The sequence below is a fragment of the Morchella importuna genome (assembly GCF_003444635.1).
Source record: "Morchella importuna strain M04M26 chromosome Unknown Morimp01GS039, whole genome shotgun sequence".
NCBI classification, from domain to species: Eukaryota; Fungi; Ascomycota; class Pezizomycetes; order Pezizales; family Morchellaceae; genus Morchella; species Morchella importuna.
The window spans coordinates 131928-157784 of record NW_025763436.1 but is presented as its reverse complement, the minus strand read 5'-3'; the positions used below and the strand labels follow the sequence as shown (position 1 = coordinate 157784).

Here is a 25857-nt window from a genome sequence, read left to right as displayed (position 1 = left end):
CTGCCCTGCCCTGGCAATGCCAACCCTGGACCGTGTGTACCAACCAGATAGATAGACTACATATCCAGATGAAGCCTGTGCTCACTCGACCGACGACGACTTCCATTCTACATGTCAGATCACGGTGCCTGACCTGACCTGACTCTCACTCTACTATCCCTCTCTCTATCTCTCTATCTCTATCTCTATCTCTATCTCTATCTCTATCTCTCCTCCATCCCACCCCCCACCTCTCTCGTCTCTTCCTACCCAGCTGAAGTCTGTCTGTCTTTCTATTTGCGATTCCGCCCGTCAACATCCCCAGGTGGTTCTTGTACAATAACTACATCCTATCCTCCCTCCCCCCAATCCACATCCACATCCTACCCCCCCCCCCCCCATATTCTTGCTCTTGGACAGACAACAGAGACTTGGGAAGGGAGATCACGATTAACAGAGGATTTACAGCGGGACCTTGGAGAGAGACGGACGGACAGACAGACAGATCTAGATTGGATCTACACCTCTCCACCTCATCATATCACATTTTATCATACTAGAGTGCGAGTACTCGCCATTCTTTCTTTTCTTTTCATCCATCCACCCACACACACACACACACCCATCACGGCCTCTTCCATCCATTCGTCCCCATTCTATTGATGCCGGCCTAAATTGTCACCGCCACAACTGCTACATAATACATATCCCTCCGTCGCGTCACCCCCGTTCATGCCATCGTGACTGGAAGGACACGCTCCCTCCTCCTCACCCTCACATCATGGTCGTCAACGCCTCGTCAGAATCGTCTCCCTTCTTCCCTATCACCACCACCGGTTCTACTGCTACCAACACCACCACCACCACTAACAATAATAACACTACCCCTAAACGACGGTCCCTCGACAATAACGGTCTCCCCCGCCCGCCGACCCCACCGCGTGAGTCTCCGCGCTCCAAAAAAGCCTCTACCGCCACTGCCAAAGACCCTTTCGCAACCACCGACTCCAACATCCTCCTCGCCGAGTCCTCCCCTCCGCCCTCTTCCGAGTCCTCCGCCGTCGACAAGCCCAAAAAGCGCGTCCTCTGGTCTCCCTGGACTAAATACCACAAGCCCGACGTCCCCCTCACCTCAACCCCCATCCGCTCGCTCATCGACGCCAAGAACCTCAAAAGCATCCTAAAGCCCTCCCCCATCCCCCTCTACACGGACTCACCCCTTGGCCGTCCCATTGCCGCCCACACATTCACCAGCTTCGCCAGCATGCTTGAGAGCGTCCTCACCTCGCTGGCCTCGCCGGAGCGCAGCAGGAAACTCGACACCTACATCACCTTCAGCAACACGCTCAAGGCCTACGACGAGATCCCGGACATGCCCGCGCTCGAGGCGCATCTACCGGCCCTCTGCGACTTTATCCGCCGCGACCTCACCGCAAAGCTCGAGGACGGCGGCAACACCGACAGCCAGCTGATCCAGCAGGCCATCAAGCTGCTCGTCATCCTCGCGTGGACGCCGCGGCTCGTCGAGGCCATGGACGACACCAACGCGGCCTTCTTCCTCGAGCACGCCATTGCCCGCATCGAGGACGCCGCCACTCCCAAGATCATCGTCAACCACAACCTGCACCTGCTCGCGCAGCAAAAGTTCCCCGCGCGCGTCATGACCCCGGAGCGTGCGAACCGCATCGTGACGGCGCTGGAGACGCTCGACGAGCGCGTGACGGGAAAGAGCATCACGAAGGAGCGCATCGATATATACTACAAGCTGCTGTACCAGGCGAAGCTCGTCATGACGGCGCGCATCAGCGACTGGATGGACAATCTGTTTGGCGGGCTGCTGAGCAGCGTCACGGAGGTGCGCAACCGCGCGCTGATATGCATTGCGGAGGTGTCGCGGGTGCTGGGGAAGGACAAGGCCGTGCCGAGGACGCTCACGAATATCTTTAGCAGACAGGTCAAGGGAAAGCGCATGTTTGAGTCGATCAAGGAGCGGCTGGACCAGTTCATACGGGACGGGGAGGGCGTGTTTGTGGCGAGGATGTGGGGCATTGTGTTGCTGTGTGTCAAGACGCTGGGGGATCACTGGGAGTACTTTACGCCGTGGCTGCGCATCATTGAGGGCTGCTTCAACGTCAGTGATAAAGACGTCAAGGTCGAGGCACAGGTGGCGTGGTCGAAGCTAATCTACAGCATGAACATTGGGCCCAACACCACCCGGAAGCTACTGGGACTACTATGCAAGCCACTGGAGCAATATCTAGACCCAAAGAACGCCTATTCAAACACCAAGAAGCCCCGGAAAGCGGCAATGGCAAACGTAAGTGTATTACTATACTACGGCTTCCGCCCCACCGCAACAAACAAGCAGCTCTCGGACGTCTGGGACCTCGTCGTCGTCGGCCTCGTCGAGAAAATGGCCCTCTCGTCAAAAGAGGAGGTCGGCGAGGGCTGCAGCATCCTCTCTGCAATCTTCGACTCCACCCGCCCCCGCCCCTGGCAGGAGACGCGGGTCCTTGCAACACCGCCTATGGCACCAGAGGACGTCCCACGACTGGACCCGAAATGGGTGCGCTCCAACACGGCCCTGGTCCTGAACACCCTCGAAGTGGCGCTGCGCCGCGGCCACTGGAAGGAGGAGGCCGATAAGGGCGTCAAGAGCCTCTGGGCGCACTTCACGAAAACACTGAGCGACGCGGGATCAAAGGAGATCAAGGTGAGTGCGGAGCTAATGGAGGCCGTAGCACACCTCTTCAACATGTTCCAGCGCATCTGGGCCGCCGGTCCCAGCGCGCTCCTGGGCGCAAAAGAGGCGCCGCCAACAGTGTCGGCGTCGTTCATTAAGAAGTTCTCGTTCCTGGTCGTCACTGCGCTGCAATCACTCGGCACAATCCCGTTCACGGAAAAACACCTCGCATACGATGATGCGACTAAGTTTGCCCCAGCAGCGACGCCGACGCATAAGTACTCCTCCGGCGGATCACCGGCGGTCTTGAACCCGCCGATACTCCACCTCTTTCAGCTGTTCCTCAACCCGCCCGCCGACGTCTTCCCCGACGAGGAGTACTACGAGTCCGTCCGCACCATCCTCTGGAAGTGCGTTGCGGGCCAGGACTCGCGGCGCAAGAAGCTCGGTCTGTTGGCGTCGTGCACGGCGCTGCTGCCGCACCGCGACGCCCGCGAGCTGGACCACGGGATGTGGCAGATCTTTGGGCAGCTCGCGCGCAAGTGTCTTGCGCGCGAGAAGCTGGCGACGCTGCCGCCGGTGGTGGCCGAGTTCCGCGACGTGGTGCGCGTGCTGGAGTGGGGGTGTCCGTATGAGCTGCAGGGGTGGCGGCGGTTGTATGAGGAGTTTTGTGCGGTTGTGGCGGCGGAGCAGGGGGAGGGGTATGTTGCGGCGGTGGTGGTGGAGCCGATTGCGGAGGTGCTGAGGAATCTGGCGGTGGAGATGGATAAGTATGTTTGCCCCCCGTCGCGGGAGTGGGGAATGTGGCTGATAAGTGTAGGACGCAGAGCTTGAAGAAGGCGGTGATGCTGGTGGAGCATGCGGCGTGGCCGAAGGCGGAGAAGTCGTTTCTGAAGACGCCGTTTGGTGGTGCTGGACGACGCTCGCTGGGGTCGGACGCGTATGAGAAGCTGTGCGACCTGCTGGACCACCTTTTGAAGCGGTCGTATGCCCTGTGTGCGGAGGGACTGCCCATGACGGATACGCTGGCATTGATGGCGGCGCTCGGCGACATGCTCACACGGTGCCCAAGCGGGGGTATCCTACCGCTACTGAAGCGCCTTCAGGAGGGCCTCGGTCTCTTCATTGCGGATGAGAAGCAGGTTGTTGGCACGAAGAATACGGACGCTGCTGCGAGGATTTATAACTTGTGGGTGAAGGTGCTGGAGACGCTTACGAGGCTCCCGGCGCATGATGGGAAGACCTTGGATGCGCTGCAGGGGTTGGTGACGGCGGGGTTGCAGAGTAGGAGGAAGCAGATTGTGAATGTGACGGTGAGGTTCTGGAATGACACGTTTGGAGAGCAGAGTAGTCTCTTGTATCCCCCCACTGTCCGTAGCGCACTCAAGAAGCTGCGGCCGATCGCGGACTTGGTGCTGCCGACCTTCCCGGAGAGTATTGAGGACGAGGTGAGTTTTCTATCCGTTCCGCTGACTATTGCCGGGTGATTATTGGTGACGCTAACTAAATTTCGAAGTCTGCCAATACGCCGCCTGAATTCTCCGAGACCCAGAGCCCGGATCCGGACGGCGACGAGGACAGCGCAAGAGAGAATAATAGTATTGCCTGGCCCGCGACGCCGCTGCGGATGGCATCGCCGTTCCGGAAGAGCATGTCGCCGGGGATGATGGTGAAAGACACGCCGCTGCAGACGACGACGACGTCGTCACGGCGCACTACGCCGGGCAGCGCGCGCAAGGCGCCGCCGCCGAAGCCGAAGCATATGGACTCGCAGATTGAGTTTGCGCCGGTTGATAATGGGGCTGCGGGGGCGATTGACTCGCAGGTGCTGACGGAGCATCAGAAGGAGGTGAAGGAGCGGCAGAGGAACGGGGAGGCTGGGAAGTTGTTTTCGAGCTTGGTGGTTAAGACGGAGAAGGGGAGGGAGAGGGAGAGGGAGAGGGGGAGGGAGAGGGAGAGGGAGAGGGAGAGGGAGGTTGTGGTGTTGGAGGATACGCCGGTGGAGGATATGGATGTGTCTAGGATTGAGGAGACGCAGGTGGGGGAGGAGCAGGAGGAGGAGGGGCAGCAGCAGCAGCAGCAGCAGGAGGAGGAAACGATTTCGTTCATATCGGAGATGCCTGTGCCGAGGGAGGACTCAAACCCACAGTTCCTGCTGACCCGGCCGCCGACCCAGGAGTCTGGTGATGTTGCTTCGTCGTCCGAGATTGAGCTGTCGTCGGAGCCGGAGATGGACTCTCCTGGGGCGCAGGAGTGGGAGGAGAGCAACGGCGACGACGTCGAGATGAGCAACCCGACCGACGCCGACGTCGACGCCGACGACAACTCGGACTACGGCAGCAGCATCTCGGAGCTCCCGTCGATCGAGGACGACTTTGTCGATGCGCCGGACCAGCCGCCCCCGAGCAACAGCAGCAGAAGCAGCTCGCCGAGGAAGAATATGATGATGAAAGTAGAGGTTGCAGCGCCGCCGCCGTCGGCCACGCTCTCGGCGGAGGAGCGGCCGTCGTCGGCGGAGAAGAGCGGCAATGAGAGCCCGGATGCGCAGATCATCGATGAGCAGAGGGCATCGCATGGGTTGCCGGCGACGCCGAAGCCGGCGAAGGGGAAGAGGAGGGCGAGGAAGAAGGCGAGCCCGGAGGTGTTGGGTACGATTGTTATTGCGAGTGAGCCGCCGCCGGCGCAGGAGTCGTCGGTGTGGTATCGGACGAGGTCTACACGGCTGGCGGAGGAGAAGGAGAGGCAGGGGTCATTGGAGGTGCCGGAGGCAGGGGGGGGCAGTACGAAGGTTTCTAAGCCTAAGTCGGTTGAGAATACTCCGTCGAGAGCAGCGAAGAATGCGACGCCGTCAAAGGCATTAAAAGGGAAAAAGACGGCAGATACGCCTTCGAGGAAGGGCAAGGCCGTTGAAGCCACCCCATCGCGCGTCTCACCGCCACGGACGAGAGCGTCTGCCCGGAGGGGAGTTTCGGAGACGCCTAAAGCTATTGTAGAGCCCGGTTTGTGCCCCACCCCCCCTTTTTTTTGTGTGTGTATTGTTTGTTTGTTCTAGCTACTAACCTTCCCTAGCATCGCGGAAACGGAAGTTCCTAGCCACAGATGACAGCCCGGTCCCTGGCTACGAGAGCCACCAATCAGGGACCGAGCACGCCCCCTCCCCCACGCCCAAAGGGCGCCGCCGCAGGTCCGACAACCCGCCGCCGGTGAAGCGGGGCCGTGTTGTGGAGGAGGTCCCTGCCGACCCGGATGTGTCCTTTGTGGGGGAGACCCAGCTGAGCTATGGATCGTCCATCCCGGATACGTACGAGCAGGAGGTGGACGAGCTTGTCCGGGCGACGCCGTATGCGGGGAGGGCAGTGGGCATCTTTGATAAGACTGGCGTTGAGGCGGAGGGCGAGGTTGCTGCGTCGACTCCTGGGGGGAAAAGACGGAGGGTGAAGGAGATGGTGGAGGAGACGCCGGTGCCTGCGGAGGTGCCGGCCCTCGCTGCCGCCGTCGAGGAGGAGGTGGAGGCGGTGCAGGAGGAGGAGGGGGAGGAGGGGCTCACGGGTGTTGAGGCGGATGCGGCGACGCCTAGCAAGAGGCGGAAAATGAAGAAGAGGCAGCCGGCGCGTGCGGGGCGCCGCAGTCCTGCAGCGAAGGGGGGTCAGAAGTCGTTGACGGAGACGGAGGAGGACGAGGCTACCCCGCCGTCGTCGCAGGTGGAGATATCGGCGGCGTCGGAGAGCACAGGGGCGACAGTCGTGGTGGGTTCGTCGGGGCCGAGTGTGGTGGCGTCCAGCAGTGTGGTGTCGAGTGCGGCGTCGGAGCCCGTGACGGGCCGGAGCGCGATCGAGGGGCTGAGAAGTGCGCTAGGGGTGTTGGAGACGGTGGGGTTGACGCAGGAGGAGTCGAGGGAGACGGAGGAAATCATTTTGGGCGCGTTTATGAATATTAGGAGACGGGGACGCGAGTAGGTTCGGTTCGGTCCCTCTTTTGTTTCGTGCCGCTGGCTAGATAGATCAATGCCCGGGTTATGTATATGGGGGGCTTTTGGGTTGTTGGTTTTTCTTTTTCTTTTTCCCTATTTTTGCGGGTTCTGGGTTTGTTTGTTTGTAAGACTTGTGTGTTTTTTTTAGAGCGTTTGATATCTGCTTCTTTCTCTCTCTCTCTCTCTTTTTATCGTGAGCAATGGGTGTTTTCTTTTTTTTTCTTTCTGCCTGGTTCTTGCTGTGTATGATAGCGGCGGGGTGGGGGTGGGTTTTTTAAAGTAGAAAACATTGCCCGTGTATGGGAAATTTTATGTCGGGGTATTTTATTTATTTATTAGCATACCTGATTTGGGGGGGGGGGGGGGTTGGTACTTGGTTGGGTTCTATTTACATATGTAGCTAGTTAGACCTTGGTTTTGTTTGTTCTTTTGGCGATGTGATTTGACTTTTAATGGTTTCTTGTAATGCACAGACATCTGGAGCGAATTTGACTAAGTTCATTCATTGATTGCTCCGTTATACGCACGGCTTCAAGGGTTGTCATTTGTGATGGAGCTCATGTACATACTTGTAGACTGTGGGGTTTTTGCGTCATACAATATCACTCGAAGCAATAGACACAATATCAGCGGAACCAGCTAGCTGGGCCGGATCCTGGAGTTCAATCTTCGATCCATCCCGCGAATCTGCTTGCGGGGCATCCGGCCGGTCTCTGAGCTTCGTTGCCCTGCCTCCTGTCCTGTAGTATTGTATCCTCCTTACTGGTAGCTATGTAGGGACGGTTTTATTCTGCTGCGCTGGAGTGTTTGATTAGCTAGACAGGTATATATACATGTAGATAAGGCGTTGATACGGACGTTTCGGCCCAATCACCATGGCACGGAAATAGCAGCGGCGTGGTGCCTATGGGCCAGGGCGGAGGTGTCATGTAGATTAACATGTGTGTAGGCACGGCCGGGGGATTGGTTGCCTATGGCATGGCATCGGGTACATGCGGTTTATGTTTTGGGGTTATGGCCCGGCTACATAGCTTTTTGTGATTCATGATCGAGCTCAAGTGCTCATTCTCCACTCTTGGGCCTAGTGGTATGTGTTCGTTTTGTAACAATCATCTTCTTGCCTCACATCTAGCTGCTGTCTTGCGCCGTGCTCGCTCGTGCTTCTACGGACGCCACTTATAAATATGATGAGATGTGGAGTGAAGGGAAACCGGGCCGGTGTGTTTGTTCTGTGCTTTGTGGTTGGGTTGATGCTATTTGGACTGTGTTTGATCAAATCACTATATAGGCGGTATGTCCACGAATGGAGATAGATATGGTTTGACTCCGAACTGGTGCCTAGCTGCAGCACAGGGCCGTAAGTGAATACTCCTTAAAGACACTAGTATCAAAATGTAAGTGCACGCTGATAAGTAATGTAGGGATATTGATACTCGCATAACTACATCATATACTCAAGTAGGTACTTTGTCTAAGTTTCATCTAGCACAGGTCTCGGGCACTAGCACTCAAGCTAGCCTATATACATGCAAGTTAAGTAGAGCCTCACGACAAAAGAACGATTGGTTACCACCAAAATCGATGGCAGTTGGGGAATTTCCCCGTTCAACCACACTGCTTCACGATGCCATATATATTCTGGAAGCTCCCGCCCGTTAGAAGCGTGGGGCACCCCTGCCAAGCCATGTCTGTAGCGTATCGTAGTGGCATTCCTCAAAAGCCATGTCTACTCTGCATATCCGACGGGTTTTAAATGACCCAAGTTGGCCCACAAAAGCTTAAGCACGTGCAGGGGAATATTAGCAAAGTGATGCAGGCATATGGTGAAACTGGGGTATGACGATACGAATCTAGTACATACAGCTTGTAACCTGCGTTGAGCCTGGAGGGATCTCAACATCGTGGAGTCAGCGTACTGGATGAGGGCGAGATCGAGATTCGATGTGTGGATTTGACAGTTATTGCGCGCGGTGAGTGTGTTCTCTCGGTAAAGTTGGTCGGCACTCTCTGTCGGTACTCTCTATCGGACTGTAATAAGTGCTAGTTAGCAGAATATTTTCAATACTGTACATACAGGGCTCACAGGGCTGCTGTAATCTACTCGTTTACCACGAAAAGAACCATAAAATGCAAGTGACGGAAACAGGGATAGTTTGTATGAGAGATCACCGCCACTCCATACAAATAATCCTTGCCCTGAGCAACTGCATTTTCTGGTTCTTTTCGTGGTAAACAAGTACATAGGCATAAAGCACAGGGCAGGCGGCAGTTGCCGCGGACGATGTTTATATCGTCGCAACCACACCACGATCACCATCCTCAACAACTTCATCTCTGCTCTACATACGAAGGGACACATACTTAACAACGCTTTGCCCTGAGCATCGTAGCTCAGTTGGTGTTCTCAAGACACACGTCGTGCTGCGAATTCAATTGTTTAATACCCACGGTACACGAGGCATACGATTCTCGGAAGAAGCCCAGCCTTTCTTTCGGTGATGCCCTCAGCAACTACAGCTCTTTGTCTATGATATTTCGATAGTCACCAACAACGCCCACAACACAGTACCACAACGGCGCCGTACCAAACAAGTATCTTAAGCTCCACCGGTAGAAACTATATATATACGTATATCATTCCGGACTGCAATGTCTCTAGTTCCCTATAGCCCCACCGATGACTCCCGTAGTGTAGTTCTGTATGTTGTATTTTCCAGCTTCCCTTCCCCGCCTCGATCACCCAAGCTAATAGTCACAGCCGCCATCGTCAAACCCTCGTAATCTACGACCCTTCCTCGAACCAATTAGTTCTCCACCAAGCTTCGCCGTCCACCTCTGGTCCGCCCGACCTCCCCTCATGTCCATTCTGCAAACGCCCCCTCGACTCCGCGCCCGCACCCGGGTCACCCGAGGCTGGCGGGGAGGGGTTTGTAGTTCAAAATTACTTCCAGTTGTTGGATGATAGGTAATTCTCCTGACATTATTGCCGATACTCATTATTCTGACTTGAATCACAGAAACATCCCCCCAAACATGCCTCCTCCCATCCGCCGTACCCCGCCATCGCCCACACACCGTAGTCTACCACGGCCCGAGGTTGAGGATGTTGGTGAGGACCCAGGTTTTCACCAGGAAACAGACCCGTATTCTGAGCCGGTCGGAGGCGGAGGGATCAGCGATGCGGCGTTTAGTCCAAAGTATTTCGAACGATTCTTTGTGACGCAGAGGGAGCTAGGGAGAGGTGGGAAGGGTGTTGTGCTGTTAGTTCGGCATGTTCTGGACGGAGTATCGCTGGGAGAGTTTGCGTGCAAGAGGGTTCCTGTTGGTAAGAATTCCTTTCCGATTTGCGGATTCTGGTAACTGGTTTGTGGGGAATTGCACGAGAATCATCAATTGGCTTGAGGGTAACTGGGTAGGCTGACAAATGCAAATAGGTGACAACCATAAATGGCTAGAAAAGGTTCTCAAAGAAGTTCAACTTTTACAGCAACTTTCACATTCCAACTTAGTCTCCTATCGACATGTATGGTTAGAGAGTGTACGCCTAACAAGTATGATCGCTCCTAGGTTAATCCTTTTTTTAGATTCGTGAAAGCTGATAATTAAAATTTAAGCCTTTGGCCCGAGCGTTCCTTGCGCCTTTATCTTGCAACAGGTATTATACCCTCTTTCCTGCCCTGTGTGGTCAAGATTCACCAGTGCTCGATAAATCGGTACTGGGAATAGTGGTTGAAATCTAAAACCGGGGTTGCCAAGTTATGGCTGGGTTATTTTGAAACCCTCCAAGTGGCTCTAGGGTTCAAGTAAATTTGGATGCCGAAGATACTTATCCCCACAGATTATAAACATCTGTGATTAAAACCTCAAGGCGGGTTTACTATCGTGTACTAACCCCTGTTAGTACTGCAATGCAGGTGATCTCCACGACTTCATCCTCACTGCCACCAAAAAGACCACTACAGAACAATTGAAAGATAAGATTCGGCGTCGGACTCGCGGAATCTCCGCATCTGATGAAACGCCACTTGCACCGCGACGTTTAGCGTTTGAACAGATTATTTCATTCTTTAGCGATATTGCCAGTGGACTAAACTATTTACATAGTAACGGCTTTATACACAGAGATTTGAAACCGTCAAATTGTTTGCTAAACGATACTGGAATACCAGGCCAAGAACTTAGGGTATTGGTATCCGATTTCGGCGAGGTACAGATGGAAAGTGAAAAAAGAAATAGCACAGGGGCAACAGGAACGATTAGTTATTGTGCACCGGAGGTTCTGCGGAGAGGTATAGATTATCCACCCTGGTGCGTTCTTTGTGGTATCTAATAGCAAGATTAGTTTCACCTGCTGGTCAATTCGCAAACTTCACAACGAAGTCCGATGTTTTCTCCCTTGGAATGATTCTTCATTTTATGTGTTTTGGCAATCTCCCCTATGCCTGCGCAGATTTGAGGAACGAGGAGAATGAAAATCTCGATAGTCTTCGTAATGAGATTTTGGCTTTCCAGGGACTCGATGAACGAACTCGGCTGCGCTCTGATTTACCAGAAAGGTTGTATCAAAGTTTAAAGACTCTTATATCTCCTGATCCCAATGTCAGACCATCAGCAGAGGAGATATTACTAGGCTTGGGTGGTGCTATAGGAGAGGATCCTCCAATTGTAACCAAATCCCCAGCTTCCTCTGTCCAAAAGATCTTTTCTTACAGTTCACGGCAGAGACGTGGATCTTCTGGCTCCCAGAAGAAACCGGTGATCAACGTTGATGATGGGTCAACACTTGGTTTCCGCCGTATCTCACCTGTCGCGGATACTCCACCTCCCTCTACCCCTATTGGGTCTCCTAGCGCTGCTGCACATTATGACTACGACACATTCAAACATAAAGCATCATTCTCCTCATCTAGTAATGCACGTACAATTAAACAGCAGCGCGGATCTAAACTGTCTGCAGGACCAGTGTTTCCCCCTTCTGACCCAGCAAGTTCCGATAGTATAATCCTCCGCCCTCGCAGGCCTTTACCAGAGCAGATGGCGCCAAACTGGAAGAGGTCAGTGGTTATGCTTTCAATGAGGCCTGAGTGGGTTACAGCGGCAAAAATGCTGTTGTTTTTGGTAAAGGTCGGTACTTTGAGTGGATCTTGTACCCCGGTTGGTGTAAAACCATGGATTTATTATCCACTCATGGGGCTTGCTGGGTTCGATTTTTCAAGGTATGCTTTTTGCCTCGATCGTAATTTCTAAGTTTATAGATGTGCTGACTGGCCAAATAGGTCTGATCCCACGGTTACGATAGTGTTGACCATTGTGCATTTTGTAGTTTTGGGGCTTGTTCATTCTGTTGGAAGAGTATGCTTGTATTAGTTACTTATTCTTACCTTTATTTTTTTCCTTTATTTTTAGCACTGGGAAGGGTTAGTTTTATCAAGTTTTCAAGGCGTAGCTATTTCTTTTCAAGTCGAGGTCAAGGTGTGGGTAGGGTTCTTTTGCGACTTCCTGGCTCGTTTGGGTGTAATTGTTTTTGTTTTATGCATATTAGGGGATGGTTTGAGCATAAATATCATTGAGCTTTCTTCATCTGACCGCTTAAGAGGTGCTTTCATAATGTCTGAGTTAAAGGGGAGATAGTGAGCACGGATATGTGCGGCGAATAGTGGGGTGTAACTCTTTGAAGATATTGAAAGGAGAGTCTTAAAAAAACCGACATATTTAAACGCTCTGAAATAGCAAAACCAAAGATATGAAATAAAGAAATTTGTATGCAAAACGAACGAAAAATAAAATAAAGAACATAATTGGATAAGAAACCCGTTTCCCCACCGTATTCATGAAATATCACTCGCACCTTCTCATGATCAGAACATAGGAAAAAAATTGAAAAATTGAAAAATTAGAAGATCGTGAGAAAAAAGGGTCCAGTTTATCCAATATCAATTTCCACATCTATAAAGAATTTTAACATTAGCTTAAGAGGTGCAAAAAATGGTCCTTTGGAAACTCACCGAGCATCTGAGCCTCTACTTGTTCAATCTCCTCAGACCTTGCCCTCTTGGCGCCGTTTTCCGGGATGTCTAGGTTATCGGTCCTTAAACGTTTTTTTCTGGCTTCGGCGGCGCTGGGCCATGGGACCGTCCGTATGGCGTATCAATATTTCTGGAACGTGGCCATCTCTTTTAGATATCTCTTCCCTCATGATGAAGGCAACACAAAACCGGATGCTGTCATCTGCGTACTCGAGGGGAGTCTTTCCAGCGTTGTCGGTATCTAGTGGGTTCGCTCCATGCCTGAGAAGCGTTTTGAGTATACTATCTATTGTAACGGTATTGGGGTACCAAAAGTTTTCGACTGTAACATGAAGCGGTGTACGACCATAACTGTCTCGAATAGAGATGTCTACGCCATTATCAAGGAATAGTTGGATAGCATTCTCATGTCTACACCGTATGGCGTCATGAAATGATATTTGTCCATGTTTGTCTTTAATCGAAGGATCCATATATTTCTCAAGGAGTTGGATAATGGTTTCACTGCGTTCACTGCGCTCAACGATTGCACACACCATGGCCTGGTGAAGTGCTGCCAGCCCACATCTATTTTTAACCGAAGGATCCGCACCATTTTCAAGAAGGAGCTGGATAATATGATCACTGCGTCTGTAGGTTATGGTACTGTGAAGTGCTGTTTCTCCGTCACGGCGGTTTTCAATCGAAGGGTCCGCGCCCTTCCCAAGAAGGGGCTTGATAATGCGTTCACTGCTATTCTCCTTTATGGCACAGTGAAGTACCGTGGATGCATCTTCGTTTTGAATCGAAGTATCCGCGCCCTTCTCAAGAAGGAGCTGGATAATATGATCGCTTCTCTCGCACTTGATGGCCATATGAAGTACTGCGGATCCCTTTTTGTTTTGGATCGAAGGATCCGTCTCAAGAAGGAGCTGGATAATGCGTTCACTGCTGTTCTTATTTATGGCCCGGTGAAGTGCTGTGAATCCAAATGTGCCTATAATCGAAGGGTCCACGCCCTTCTCAAAGAGAAACTGGATAATATGATCACTGGTCTCTTCATTTATGGCATCGTGAAGCTTTGTGTTCTCATTGCGGTCTTTGGCCGAGATGTCGGTCCTGTCCGAATTCTCAATTAAATACTTTACCGCTAAATAGTGTCGTAGCTTATATACGATATTAACCGCGGGTGTATTAGTACGACTATGAAACTGTGATCGTAGATATATATGCTTGCTACCTTCATTTAGAAGAAACTTGAGAACAGTAGTTAATGTTAAGACCTGCTCGCGCGACTCTAAATACGCAAGATTCATTCCGATATATCTAAGGAGCGGGAACCACCTCACCAACTCCCAATAATCGGTATCCATTGTACATGTACTAAAGAAATCGAAAGATATATAGGTGGTGCAGGCTATCGCTACTCTGAAGTCTGCATCGGGCGGTTGCTTATTGCGTAGTAGGTACTCCTGGACAGTGTAATGGGCCAATCGGACAGTATTGGTATCCTCGTCTATAATAACTAGACTACCATAGATAGCTAGAATTGTGGCTTTTTCTACCAGCTGATCCGCCTGGTCTAAGTGATATTGGTCTGGTTCCACAGATATTGCTTGCTGAAATTCTTCAAAACTTAGTGTTCTTTGAGCCTTTGTGAGCCAGGAAAGCGACCTGAGTGCTAATTCAACACAATTCTGGGGTTGACTGTAGATGCTATCCATAACTCTATCATATGTAGGATCCAGAGGTCTCACACCACTAGATGAGTTTTTGAGACTTTCTAATTCTTCCATGATTTGCCTAAGAGTTGTTTGTTTGCAAAGGCATTCGATATGGAAACGAACAAGCAAGAACCTGGATGTAACCGAATTAGCCGACGGGAACGGATTATTCACTTGGATACTGATAGGATATCAAGAAGAAGTGATCACCGAGGGTCAAGGGCGATAATTGAATGGAACAAATAATGAGTAGCTCAACACAACCTCAACTACGTGCACATGTAACTGCTATATTTTTCTGAATAGTTTACTTACATCCCTTGGCACATTCCGTGAGGTCTGATATGATTTTGTTCTTAGATCGCGAGTCTTTCTGCCCGATTATGCGTCGTGAGCGTGGGTTCTCGCCTATTTTCTCCTCGATATAGATTTCCATATCTTCATCCCTGGCCCTTAGTTCAATCTGTGCTGTGCCCTGAAAGGAGTCTCGGATATCTTCTGGGTGTCAAAAATATGCTGATCCCTGTGCCAGGTTGTGAAGGTTTGAGAAATAGAGGGAGTAATTCTTTTCGCTGAGTATCTTTGTTGCATTCATCTAACGCATCAAATATAAGAAATACTCGACCGAAAGCCTTTGATATTGCAAGAAGAGCACTCTGTAGATCTTCTAACTTAGGGGTTTCATTTGCCGGCTTTAACCTATCGTATAGGTCCTTTAGTTCTAGAGGTAGTTCCTGTATTTGACTCGCGAGTTGTTTGAGTAGATTTGCTAAAATAGAAATCAGCTTTTGTCGAACTTGGTCTGTGAAGTCGAAGTAGATATAGGCTACCCCATATCTTTTAATTGAAGCGTTTTCTTGAAGATGATCGATAACCATCGAGCTGTATTGATGTTAGTTTGCGATTGAACTATTCATTTTCAGCTAATTCTCAATAGCCTCAGGTTGGATGAGAAGAACCAGCCGGACATCAAGAAATGTCATCTTCCCTGTGCAGAAAATTTCAACATAGGCTGAACATGAGATCATATCTATCCCATAATCCATCTACCTCATTCCCATCTACGTACTGTTGGAATTGACTAAGGGTTGACTAAAAATAAATTTTCAACTTGTGGAACAAATTTACCTCAAAAATGTTTTTCCGGCGCCAGCTGTTGAAAAGATATTCAGCTGATACTCGAGTTATCATTAGTGAATTTTTGATAAACGTACGAATTCCGTAACCCCATAATAGCAGAAAATTCGGATCCCCTTTAATAAAGCTCTGGAAAGCAGGCTCCCTTAAAAGCCATTTTCCGGTGTTGGCTCTCCTTTCCCTACTAATCTCAGGATGTTTATTGTCAAAATCGCCGAGTGTTTTCGATAGCCACTCGAGTATATCATTGCGCCGCTTCGCCCTTTCTCTCTCTTCATCTTGGTTTCGAGCCGCCTGGGATTCTATAGCCTTAGTGTGAATAGATCCTAGAATTGATTCCGACAGAACACTTATGTACGTTTTAGAAAATTTAAATGAGTTGACATTGGAGTTTGATTTCCCTTACATATGTGCTGAAGATTCCGCCTGAAGATTATGAACAATACGATTTGTATCCCGAACAGAGTGGTCAATCGCCCCTATTAAAGATCTTCAGAGATATCAGTAGCCTTGCAACGAAAGTTTTATAGAGGCCAACTCACAGTTGTACTCTATCCAGGACTAGGCCCAACGAAATCTTGTATCTTTCTAGCTGTGATATATGTTTAATAATATCTTTCTCAGTCATCAGCAGGCGTGTCTTCACTGCCATTCGTGATCCAGAACCTTGATCAATCTTCGGCTCAATTTTTAACTGAATTCTCTTGAGTTCCATTAGACATTCAGACAGTAGGCCATTTTGGCCATCGAGCATCTTTAGGATTTCTTGCTGAATGTCCGCCCTATCTCGAACGGAGTCCCGCAAACTGAAAAGAATCTGAGAAAGTGAGTAAAGCTCGTTCACTAGCTGCCTGATCTCTCTTGGTGCATCCTTCAAGCCCGAGATGTATTCATAACCCAGGGAGATAAGCTTTGTTGTAAGCTGAAGAACTGCGATAGAGCTGCCAACAATGCCAAACGCCTCTGCCATGATGCTGATGCTTCTATTGAGACTGATGGAGTAAAGATGACTTAAAGAGTTTTACGGAACTTGTAGTTTGGGTCTCTGTATCTCTTAACCCCGCACAGCCTTGTTATGCCAACACTCCATATGCTTTGTTTGTGTGAATCCCCCCGGGATAGGTCCAAATAATGGTCCCCCATGGTTGGCTACTCTACTACGCCTGACGGCCACTGTCTACAGACTTACTCACCTACCCACCATACATGTAGAGTACAGTACGAAAAAACGGGGTGAAACCAGTGCTGTATGACTACGGGATTTAGTGAATAATACCGAATTAAACCAGCATTACAAGGGGGATACCGTAGTAATGCCGTATTCTTGCTGCATTACTAGCGCATTCATACCCTTTTTTGGTATTGTAGTATGTAGGTACTCTACCATAGGTAGAGATGTACATACATAGTCGCAGTACGTAGATGGTACTACGTACGCAAGTAGAGTATACCTACATACAGTATTTACGAAATGCGACACTGAGAGGATTCAACCGTTGAGGAGTCTCACATTCTCTATGGGTGCAGACGACGAGAATACGCACGGAATATGCCGTGTAGCTCTATAGTTGGTGTCATGTGACTTGAGCGCTTGTTTACATCTCCAAGCTCCGACATAACCCAACTACACAACTAGAACTGCATGTGAAGTAAATGCCTGATGTCTCTCCCCACAATTCTCACTCCGACATATACAGGCCCAGCACCCCGAATGAAGTTCAAAAGCCCCATCTCGCTACCCGCACCACTTCCCGCCGCCCAAACCGCGCCCTTTGAAGATGACAATCGGTGGAAGTTGTTTCTAACGACAAGCACGAAAGTCAGCGTCTGGGATTCGCAGGGGTGCAATGCAGTCTTTACCAGTGGTTCGGAGGGGATTGTCGCTGCGAAGAGGGCAAAGGATGGATCGGTTTTGGCGATTGCAGACTCCCAGGTGGTCATGCTGCATCGGATCGAGGAGGGCCAGGATAAATCTTACCGTTTGAAAGGAACTCAGGTAGAGGAATCGCTTGACCACCTTTGGAGATCTATTAGCTGACAGACTCGAAAGCGGTGTCGACATCTACAGTATGATCACGACTCGCGCAGTCTATTTTTCACTGACTCCCTTCACAACAGCGTTCAAAGCTATTCGTTGAAAGAGAATCGAGTGGCCGATGCTGCAAAACCCCATCCATCGTCGATTACTGCTTTTGCGATATCCTCGGATTCAAATCTTGTAGTTTCCTGCTCTGCCGAACCACCTATTACCCAGATTCACAATCGCCTTATGGCAACCACCGTCTCGATTACACCACGATGCTCAACTGCGCCGGTGGTGCTCTGTAGCTTTCATCCGAGCCGGCGGACGATCTTTGTGCTTGCGTTTCGTGACGGTGTCCTCGCAGCTTATGATTACAGTAAGATATCCGGGGGGAGCAAAGCAAAAAAAGACGGGAAGATTGGTATCGGTCAAGGTGGTACAAAGGAAATACATGCCTTTCAACATCTACATGACCCAAGTATTTACTCGAGTGCCGGATCGGCAGGGATCACAGGAGTCGAGTTCGTTCCGGGGTACAGGAGTAGAGCTGTCACAGTAGGCGAGGATGGGAGGTTGTTCTTGGTGGATTTCGAGATGCGGGATACGCTGGGAAGCTGGCACATTGCTGCTCCTGCAACAAGCTTGACAATAAGGCCCATCACTGTTAAGGGGAAGTCAACCGATGAAGACGACATCGGTGGATGTGTAATTGCTATAGGGACTATCCACGGAAAGTGCTACGTCTATGACGAGGACGGAAACAAGATTGGTGAGCAGACAGTGGATTCGGATGGTGGCAAGGTTCTTGATGTGGAATGGGTGTGTACTCCTTACAGGTAGGCTTTCTATACCGATATATTGACGAAAAAAACAGGTATCTGGAGATATTCATCCCCTACCAAGCGAAGACGGTGATTCTCATAGCCCCACCTCTCCTCGTTCCCACATAAAGCCCCCTCCTTCAGCAGGAGCACAGCAACCAGCTGGAAATCGCCGAAACTCAGCGACAGCCGAAAATTCTAGACCCACCAAAGAAAAAGATAAACCCCTGAAGCCCAAGCTGGATCTAAAAGAAGATTCCAATCAGTGGCCAGGGGTTCAAGAAACCGCCACTCAGGGGTACATGACCCTATTCAGTCCTGTAAAAAAGAGACAAAAGCCAGAAAAGGCTGCGTCTCTTGCCGGAACAAAAACAGCCAATGCCGAAAAGATATCGGATCCAAAACTAAGAACGATTGAAAAAGAGGACCAGAGGAGTGTCATCAGCGCACCGTTACTGTGGAACGAATCGGCAAAGAACCAAAGTCGGCCGGGAAACACCAAAGAAGATCATAGCCCCATAAAAAAACCAGCAACTAAGGCTAATGACAATAAAGTTGCAACCTTATTGGAACAAACACCAGCTCTAGGCAAAACAGCCCCCTCTTTACAGCCATTATTACGAAGTAGTGGTACTGGCAAAGATAATCCGTCACTATTAACATCACATCGTATCACACCTGTTGCCTCCGACGTTATCAAAACAAACGACAAGACAAATGATGGAAAACTACTAAGTCAAATACGCTCAATAAGGGCAAAGGTTGAAGGTGATAAAATCGCCAGGGGAAATTTAGCAATATTTGCGCCCTATATGTCTAGCAAAATCAAGACTTCCGCCATTATAAGATCGGGGGGAGCAGCAGAAAACCGGAAAGCGCCCGTCTTATCTCAGGAGAAACCCGTAGATCCCCGGCTTCGAGCCCTAGACGGAAACAGGGCCGACGACCGAATGGACGGGAGCGTCGACCAAACAGACAGAATACCTAAGACAGCACCTCAAGAAGAAGATGCAACGCTCCCAGGCCCTGTGGAACCTCCGAAAAAAGACGAGGATCTACCCTCTCCAAACCAAGAGGACGACGCACAGTCCGAAGCCTCATTCGATGGCGATATCTGGCTTGTCGGGGACAAGCCGTCAACAAGCCGAAAGAGGAAGAACTCCAATGTGGATGATTTCCAGCCCTCATCCAGCTTCGACAGCAACGGCGATAGGTCTTCATCCAGAGCCGGATCCTCAAAGAGCAGAAAGACAGTCTCTTGGGATGACGGGCTTACCAGCCGCGACAACATAACCCCTGCAAACTTGCTACGTGAATTTGAGAATCCATCCAGCCCCCGATTTGCGTTCAGCGGCGACGCACCGTGGCCACTAGTAGCCAAGCGCGAAGGAAAACATCTAGCCTCTAATGCTACAACACCCGAAACTTCTTTCGCTTCAAGAAAGGTATTGAGCAGCCAAAAGGAAGACCCCACTTCTGGCATTCCAAGTAGCTTGGACGAGAACTCGTTCCACACGCCCCATGGCCCGGTTGCAAGCTTGATGGAGCCCGCGCCCCGAAACGCTCTTGTAGAGATGCAGACAATGTTCAAAGCCGAGATGAGGGGCCTACAGGCTGAGATGGCGAGAGGTTTCCAGGCGCAGATGCGGGTGCTAGAGGACCTGAGGAGCGAGGTCCGGACGGTTAGGGAGGAGAACGTGAAGCTACGAGACCAAATATCGGAGCTGAGTGCCAAGGACAGGGAGAAGCGTCCTTGAAGATTTGGGTTGCATTGAGTGTTTCTTTTTCCTCTTTTCTTTACCGGTGGGGCGGGACGGGCGGCGTTTTTTTTTTTTTTTTTTATGTATTTATTATACCTAGACTATGGAGGGTTAATCACGGAGTTTCGGGAGGTGCTATGTTTGTGCGCGCTTGTTGAAATATTGAGAATGCAGGTCGGGCGGGCTTGATTGTACATTCCAACTGACCCCGATTTATACAAAAGTAATGATTCAAACCACTACAGTTCTGAAGTATCGTTTATGTGTATTGTACCTACATACATACCTGTAGAGCCCATTGAGGCTAAGGTGAAGCCAAACTGGGCCCAACGTAACTGTACCACGCCGCAAAAGTCCCCTAAACAAATCCTTAGCGCCCCAAACCATCTCGCCGACCATCTTCCAAGTCCGTGGGTGACAACCCATGACCGCACCGCACCGCGCCTGCCAAGCCGCATCCGATAAGATAAGATGGAGGGGTCATGGTCACCCACCAAAAACCAAAAACCCAGATCTTTCCATACGGGAAAATCCAAAAATCCAAAAAAAAAGACCAAATTAAAATATATATAATTTCACGCCCCCCCCGCCCATTCACCCCACAACCCATCAAACCAACCCACCCCAACCCACTAGATACAGACCAACAACAGCAATGTCCGTCGCCCCAGCCGCCAAAACATTCAAGGCCGAAGAAGCCGAGAACCTTGAAGACGTTCGTCTCCCCCTCCCCCCCTTCCTCTCCTGCTGCTCCCAGTCAGTACCACCCGCTAACACCTCCCGCCGCTACAGATCGAAAAGCAGTTCGCCGTTAAAGGTACCCCCCCCCCCCCAAACTCCCCCGCTCCCGCAGCGCAACCAAGCTAACACCCCGCACAGCGGTGATGCACGCACAGACGTACTGGAGCATCCTCGAGACGCGTAAAGGGACGGACCTGCGGCTGACGCGCTTCGACGACGAGATCTATACGCACCTGCTGGAGGTGTTTCCGGACTTTGATGCGAGCAAGGCGCTCGACGAGGACGAGATGAAGAGTAAGGAGGGCAAGGAGAAGTGGAGGGAGTTCATGATGAAGTATGAGAAGACGGTTCGTGTCTCTGTGTTTTTGCGGTGGGGGAGACGGGGGAGGAGGGGAGAGTGGGAAGGAATTGGGGGGGGGGGGGGGATGGGGCTGATTGAAGTATGTGGGTGGTAGGTCGATGATTATAACTTTGGTACGCTCTTGAGGACCGATGCGAAGGCAGAGTATGAGAAAGATACCACTATCTTTGGTGAGTTTTGAGTTCTGGCCCGCCCCGGCCCCGGCCCGAGGGCACAGAAAGCGCAGCAGGCGCGGTAGTGCTAATCTACGATATGCACCACCCACAGTCCCCAGAATGCAGGTGTGTAACCCCCCTCTACCATTATCCCCCCCGAAAAATATATACTAACACACCTCCGCAGTTCTACGCCATCGAAATCGCCAGGTTCGCCCCCCCAGTATAAACACGCAGTATAGCACCACTAACAAGCGTAGAAACCGCCACGGCCTCAACAACTGGATCAAGGAGAAGATGGACGCCGAGAAGGCCGAGAAGGCTGCTGCCGCAAAGTAGGTATGATTTTTGCGTCTAGGTGGTTGGATGGGTGGGTAGCGTTGGCGGGGTTTTTTGTACAGAAAAAATTGGAGTCTTTTTTTTTTTTTTTCTCTTGCAAGGGAATGTGCGCGTGCGGGTGAGAATTTATGGACGGAATTGCTGGGGTTTCCGATGTGATGTGGGTGCCGAGTGATGATTGATGATACACGTAGAGTGCTGGCCTGGGTACATGTAGTAAATGGACTCATGTAGTAAATGGACTCATCTAGTAGCAGTGTTGGCGGGAAAGAAATACACACGAGTGATTTCACATGACGCCTAAATCACGACCCTCACTCGAGCGAGTCCACCCACCCCCAGATTACACGCCCCCCACTCCCAATTGTCCTCCTCTCCCCTCTCCCTCTCCCTCCTCCCCTCCCCTCCCCTAAACACAATATATATCTACACCTAAGAATTACTAACCATCATCAGACCACCTCCCCTTTCCCCACATTAACATTCCCCACCTCTCACTGTCGTACCGTCGCACACACATCGCATCTAGCCCCTCCTCTCTCAAATCTTCCTACCGAGCATCCAAATAAGGTTTCCCTCTCTAGTGCCCCACCCCTGTCCTGTCGCTCGCTAGCAGTGCGAGATCGGCGGTCCCCCGGGCCGATACACAAAACGGGCAGGGATCCACTGCTAAGCTTCAACGGCGAGTGGGGACCCTGCAGCAGCGCCCAACGCTACGACAACTTCCACTTCCTGTCGCTTCTATAGCAGAGTCTCGGTATAGATGTGGGACTGACGGACTGCACCTGCCTTTCTCTGGTCTCGGAGCGGCAGAGTACATATAGTTCATCTCAACTCTTATCTGTGTGTGGTGGATGCGGTGGTACCTTTGTGCTCTGGTATGTAGCTGTCACGCGCGCTAGCGGTTTGGTGGCTTGCGAGATATTTCCCGGTGCTCCGGTGCTGTCCTACCAGCGTTCGGTGCATTCTTTCACACATAATAGCTCGGATGGAACAATGACAGCAAAGTGCCCATAGTACCTACGTTCTTTATTAAAGGTGTACATAAGGAATTGAGATACCCACTTTTTGATTTTCTGGATACACACAAGAAATATACTCATACTTAATATCTAATTAATTTTATAATTTTACCATGTCGATGGATCTCGAGTCACAGAGATCTAGCATCTCGAGTTATCACGATGAACTCAGCAAGAAGGAGGCCGGAATACCCACCAACGTTGAGGAGCTCAAAGACGAGCCGGCAGCGACCAAAACTCTTCTTGACGGTGCAGCCCATAGGACTGGCAAAAAGTCGTTTCTGGCTTGGGCTACTATAAACACATTAGCAACCATAGGCATAGTTAATACCCCCAATACCCATTCCCAAACTGAACCTAGCTAACACCCGCAGGTCTTTACGAACAAGCGCATCTTCCAGCACCCCTCCTTCGCCGCCTCCCAAACCTCATTTGCCTCCTTCCACTTTTTCTTCACCACCCTGACGCTCCTCCTCCTCTCCCGCCCGCCCCTCTCCCTCTTCACCCCCTCGCGCACCCCTCTCACCACAATACTCCCCCTCTCACTCGCAATGTGCCTCAACGTCATCCTGCCCAACCTCTCCCTTGCCCACTCCTCAATCCCCTTCTACCAGACCGTCCGCATTCTCCTCACCCCCCTCGTCGCCCTCCTCAACCTCGCCCTCTACCACACCACCATCCCCATCCCAGCTGCTCTCACCCTCATTCCCGTGTGCGCCGGAGTCGCCCTCACATCATACTCCGACACCCACACCACCCATCCCACGCGCACGTCCCCCGCCGGCGCGATCTACGCCTTTACCGGCGTGCTGGCGTCAGCACTATACACAGTCTGGATCGGGTCCTATCACCGCCGGCTGGGACTCTCCTCCATGCAGCTGCTTCTAAACCAGGCACCCGTTGCGGGCGTGTTGCTGGCCGCATGCGCGCCGTTTGTGGACGATGTGCCGGCGGTAAGAGAGGTGGAGGTGAGCATGTGGTGGCTTGTGCTGCTGAGTGGGGGGTTGGCGAGTGTGGTGAATTTGTCACAGTTTTATGTGGTGAAGGAGGCGGGTGCGGTGGGGAGTACGGTGGTGGGGCATGTGAAGACTTGTATGATTGTGATGATGGGGTGGTGGATTGCGGGAGGTGTAGAGGCGGGGAGTGTGCTGGGGGTGGGGATGGCGATGGGCGGGGTGGCGGCGTATTCGTGGGTTGTGGGGAGGAGGAGGTAGGAACTCAGTGGGAGTTGTAGAATAGGGTTTGTGGTTGATAGTTGGTTATGTAAATATAGGATATGTAGGAACTGTAATTTCTATGAACACCTTATTAGTAGAAACACTGATATTGTTAATCACACGAAGGTCTTATTAGGTAAATATACTCATATTACTACGAGCACTTTACTAGCTCAGGTACTCAAATGATCTAGTAGCCAAACCTATCTCACACGACTAGAGTTATATTAGTAGAGGTAAAGTAGTCAATTTATATTACCCCTGTCTCCATAAGTACAGTCGAAACTAGTATCCTCGAACATTTTCAAGCTGCCGGTGGTCGAGGCCTTGTTATCAGGGGTCTGGAGGCTCTATCACTCAAGTTATCCGAATGCAGGAACCTGAGAGTGATGATGAGTGGATAAGTGGATAAGTGGGTGCGGCAGCTTAACTTTATAGGCTCTTTGAAACTAACACATATACTTGATCAAGATCAACCACGCAACATTTTTAACGTGTTAAACACCTATTAATTTGCATCACGTTGTTGAACATCTTATTAGCTAAAGTATTCATACCACGAATGACCTGTTAGTAAAACCACTCGAGTCAAACTTATCCACATTGGAGCCATACCTAATATATTGCGTTTTCCGGTTCGATAAAACTAGTAAACCGGCTGTAACTAGTATATAGGCTTTGGGAGGGTTCGGGCATCGATTAAGCACTTTATTGATAAAAGTCCCTATACTCACGCATTCATACGCGCCATTACGAACGTAACTGCACCTTTTTAGAAAAAGTGTGCACCCGGGTAACTTCTTTGATAATCAAACGTATCAACAACGGAGCCATAAATGTTTTTGCTAATTTTCATATATCCCAAGCTGTAGTAGATATATTAACTAGTAGTGAAGACTCATAATGTCTTAAAGGGGTTATTTCTCCGTGGGATCCGAACGCCTTGTTGTGTTACCAAAATTACTCATATCAATCTTTAGTTAGCCGGTATGTACTCCGTGCTCTCACAAGCGCACTGGATCCAGGTGGTTCTGTAGGGTTAGGGGTGGTTGGCTCGGCTTCGAACACCTTATTAGCCAAACTACTCATACTGACACCAACTCCAACAAATCAACATGTCAAGAGGGGGGAAAGACTTACAGATACACACCCGTATCCTGCTCTGTCTTACGACACTGAAAAGCTTGCCCCTGCGGCAGGAACGGCCGAGTGATTATCCATGACTGAACCCGGGACTTTCCCAGACCCGCGAGTACTTCCCAACGCGTCCGCGTATACTAGATTTTCAAGACCTATATTCCTAAACCTCACTTCTCTGTGAGTTGGAGCTATACTGTGATGAAATAGGCACGCTACGTACCTGCTGCTACTACCTGGAAGGACGTCCCGGACAGCCAACACCCGCCGGTTACCCAGCTGGACTACCACCAGAGCACGTTATCGAAATGTATTCGAAGAGGTAAAGTAAAGCGTTGATGAGTTTCAGATAAAAGCTTTCTGGACGAGGTTGTGGTGGTGCTGGGTATGGAGTTCGTTCGTGGCACGATGCTGGCCAGTTTGAAATGCTCCAGTTCTGATATTTACTAAGGTAGCGTTTCTCAGTATGTATCGTAGCTTAGGTGTCAGGATTTCCACGTTTTATCACCCGGTACGCCCCGTGGCTACATATACGCCTAATACTACATAGCCCATCCAAAGACACCCAAAGCACAGAAAATATTCATGGCGGCATGGCGCAGCGGAAGCGCGCCGGGCTCATAACCCGGAGGACGCACGATCGAAACGTGTTGCTACCAACAAATTTTCTTTTTTTTCTTCTTTTTTAACTGTCTGGGGGAGGGACGAGTGATGGCTTTTTGGGTTGAAGATTTTTGGAAACCTGTTATCTTACATCGTACATAAGTTGGCCGGCACATACCA

General features: G+C 50.7%; 6 protein-coding genes across 6 annotated transcripts; 4 read left to right on the top strand and 2 right to left on the bottom strand.

Annotated features, from left to right (window-relative positions):
- Positions 1-760: 760 nt before the first annotated feature.
- Positions 761-6618, top strand: LAJ45_09810 (uncharacterized protein; the record flags this gene model as incomplete). The annotated part of the gene is made up of 4 exons (XM_046119349.1): positions 761-3432; positions 3483-4110; positions 4179-5661; positions 5732-6618. 4 exons carry the CDS (start codon positions 761-763, stop codon positions 6616-6618), a joined length of 5670 nt encoding a protein of 1889 aa, XP_045967424.1.
- A 2663-nt stretch (positions 6619-9281) lies between these two features.
- Positions 9282-11999, top strand: LAJ45_09809 (uncharacterized protein; the record flags this gene model as incomplete). Its single annotated transcript, XM_046119348.1, has 9 exons — positions 9282-9331; positions 9391-9597; positions 9650-9957; positions 10067-10183; positions 10247-10287; positions 10534-10921; positions 10975-11297; positions 11355-11848; positions 11909-11999. 9 exons carry the CDS (start codon positions 9282-9284, stop codon positions 11997-11999), a joined length of 2019 nt encoding a protein of 672 aa, XP_045967423.1.
- Positions 12000-12711: 712 nt separating this feature from the next.
- Positions 12712-14433, bottom strand: LAJ45_09808 (uncharacterized protein; the record flags this gene model as incomplete). The annotated part of the gene is made up of 1 exon (XM_046119347.1): positions 12712-14433. One exon carries the CDS (start codon positions 14431-14433, stop codon positions 12712-12714), a length of 1722 nt encoding a protein of 573 aa, XP_045967422.1.
- A 1052-nt stretch (positions 14434-15485) lies between these two features.
- Positions 15486-16468, bottom strand: LAJ45_09807 (uncharacterized protein; the record flags this gene model as incomplete). The annotated part of the gene is made up of 4 exons (XM_046119346.1): positions 15486-15514; positions 15576-15847; positions 15905-15988; positions 16041-16468. The coding sequence occupies 4 exons, from the start codon at positions 16466-16468 to the stop codon at positions 15486-15488; spliced, it is 813 nt and encodes a 270-aa protein (XP_045967421.1).
- A 741-nt stretch (positions 16469-17209) lies between these two features.
- Positions 17210-20099, top strand: LAJ45_09806 (uncharacterized protein; the record flags this gene model as incomplete). The annotated part of the gene is made up of 4 exons (XM_046119345.1): positions 17210-17494; positions 17549-17954; positions 18027-18340; positions 18396-20099. The coding sequence occupies 4 exons, from the start codon at positions 17210-17212 to the stop codon at positions 20097-20099; spliced, it is 2709 nt and encodes a 902-aa protein (XP_045967420.1).
- A 658-nt stretch (positions 20100-20757) lies between these two features.
- Positions 20758-21698, top strand: LAJ45_09805 (uncharacterized protein; the record flags this gene model as incomplete). The annotated part of the gene is made up of 7 exons (XM_046119344.1): positions 20758-20817; positions 20895-20919; positions 20982-21190; positions 21299-21374; positions 21472-21485; positions 21547-21569; positions 21620-21698. The coding sequence occupies 7 exons, from the start codon at positions 20758-20760 to the stop codon at positions 21696-21698; spliced, it is 486 nt and encodes a 161-aa protein (XP_045967419.1).
- Between the last annotated feature and the right edge of the window lie 4159 nt (positions 21699-25857).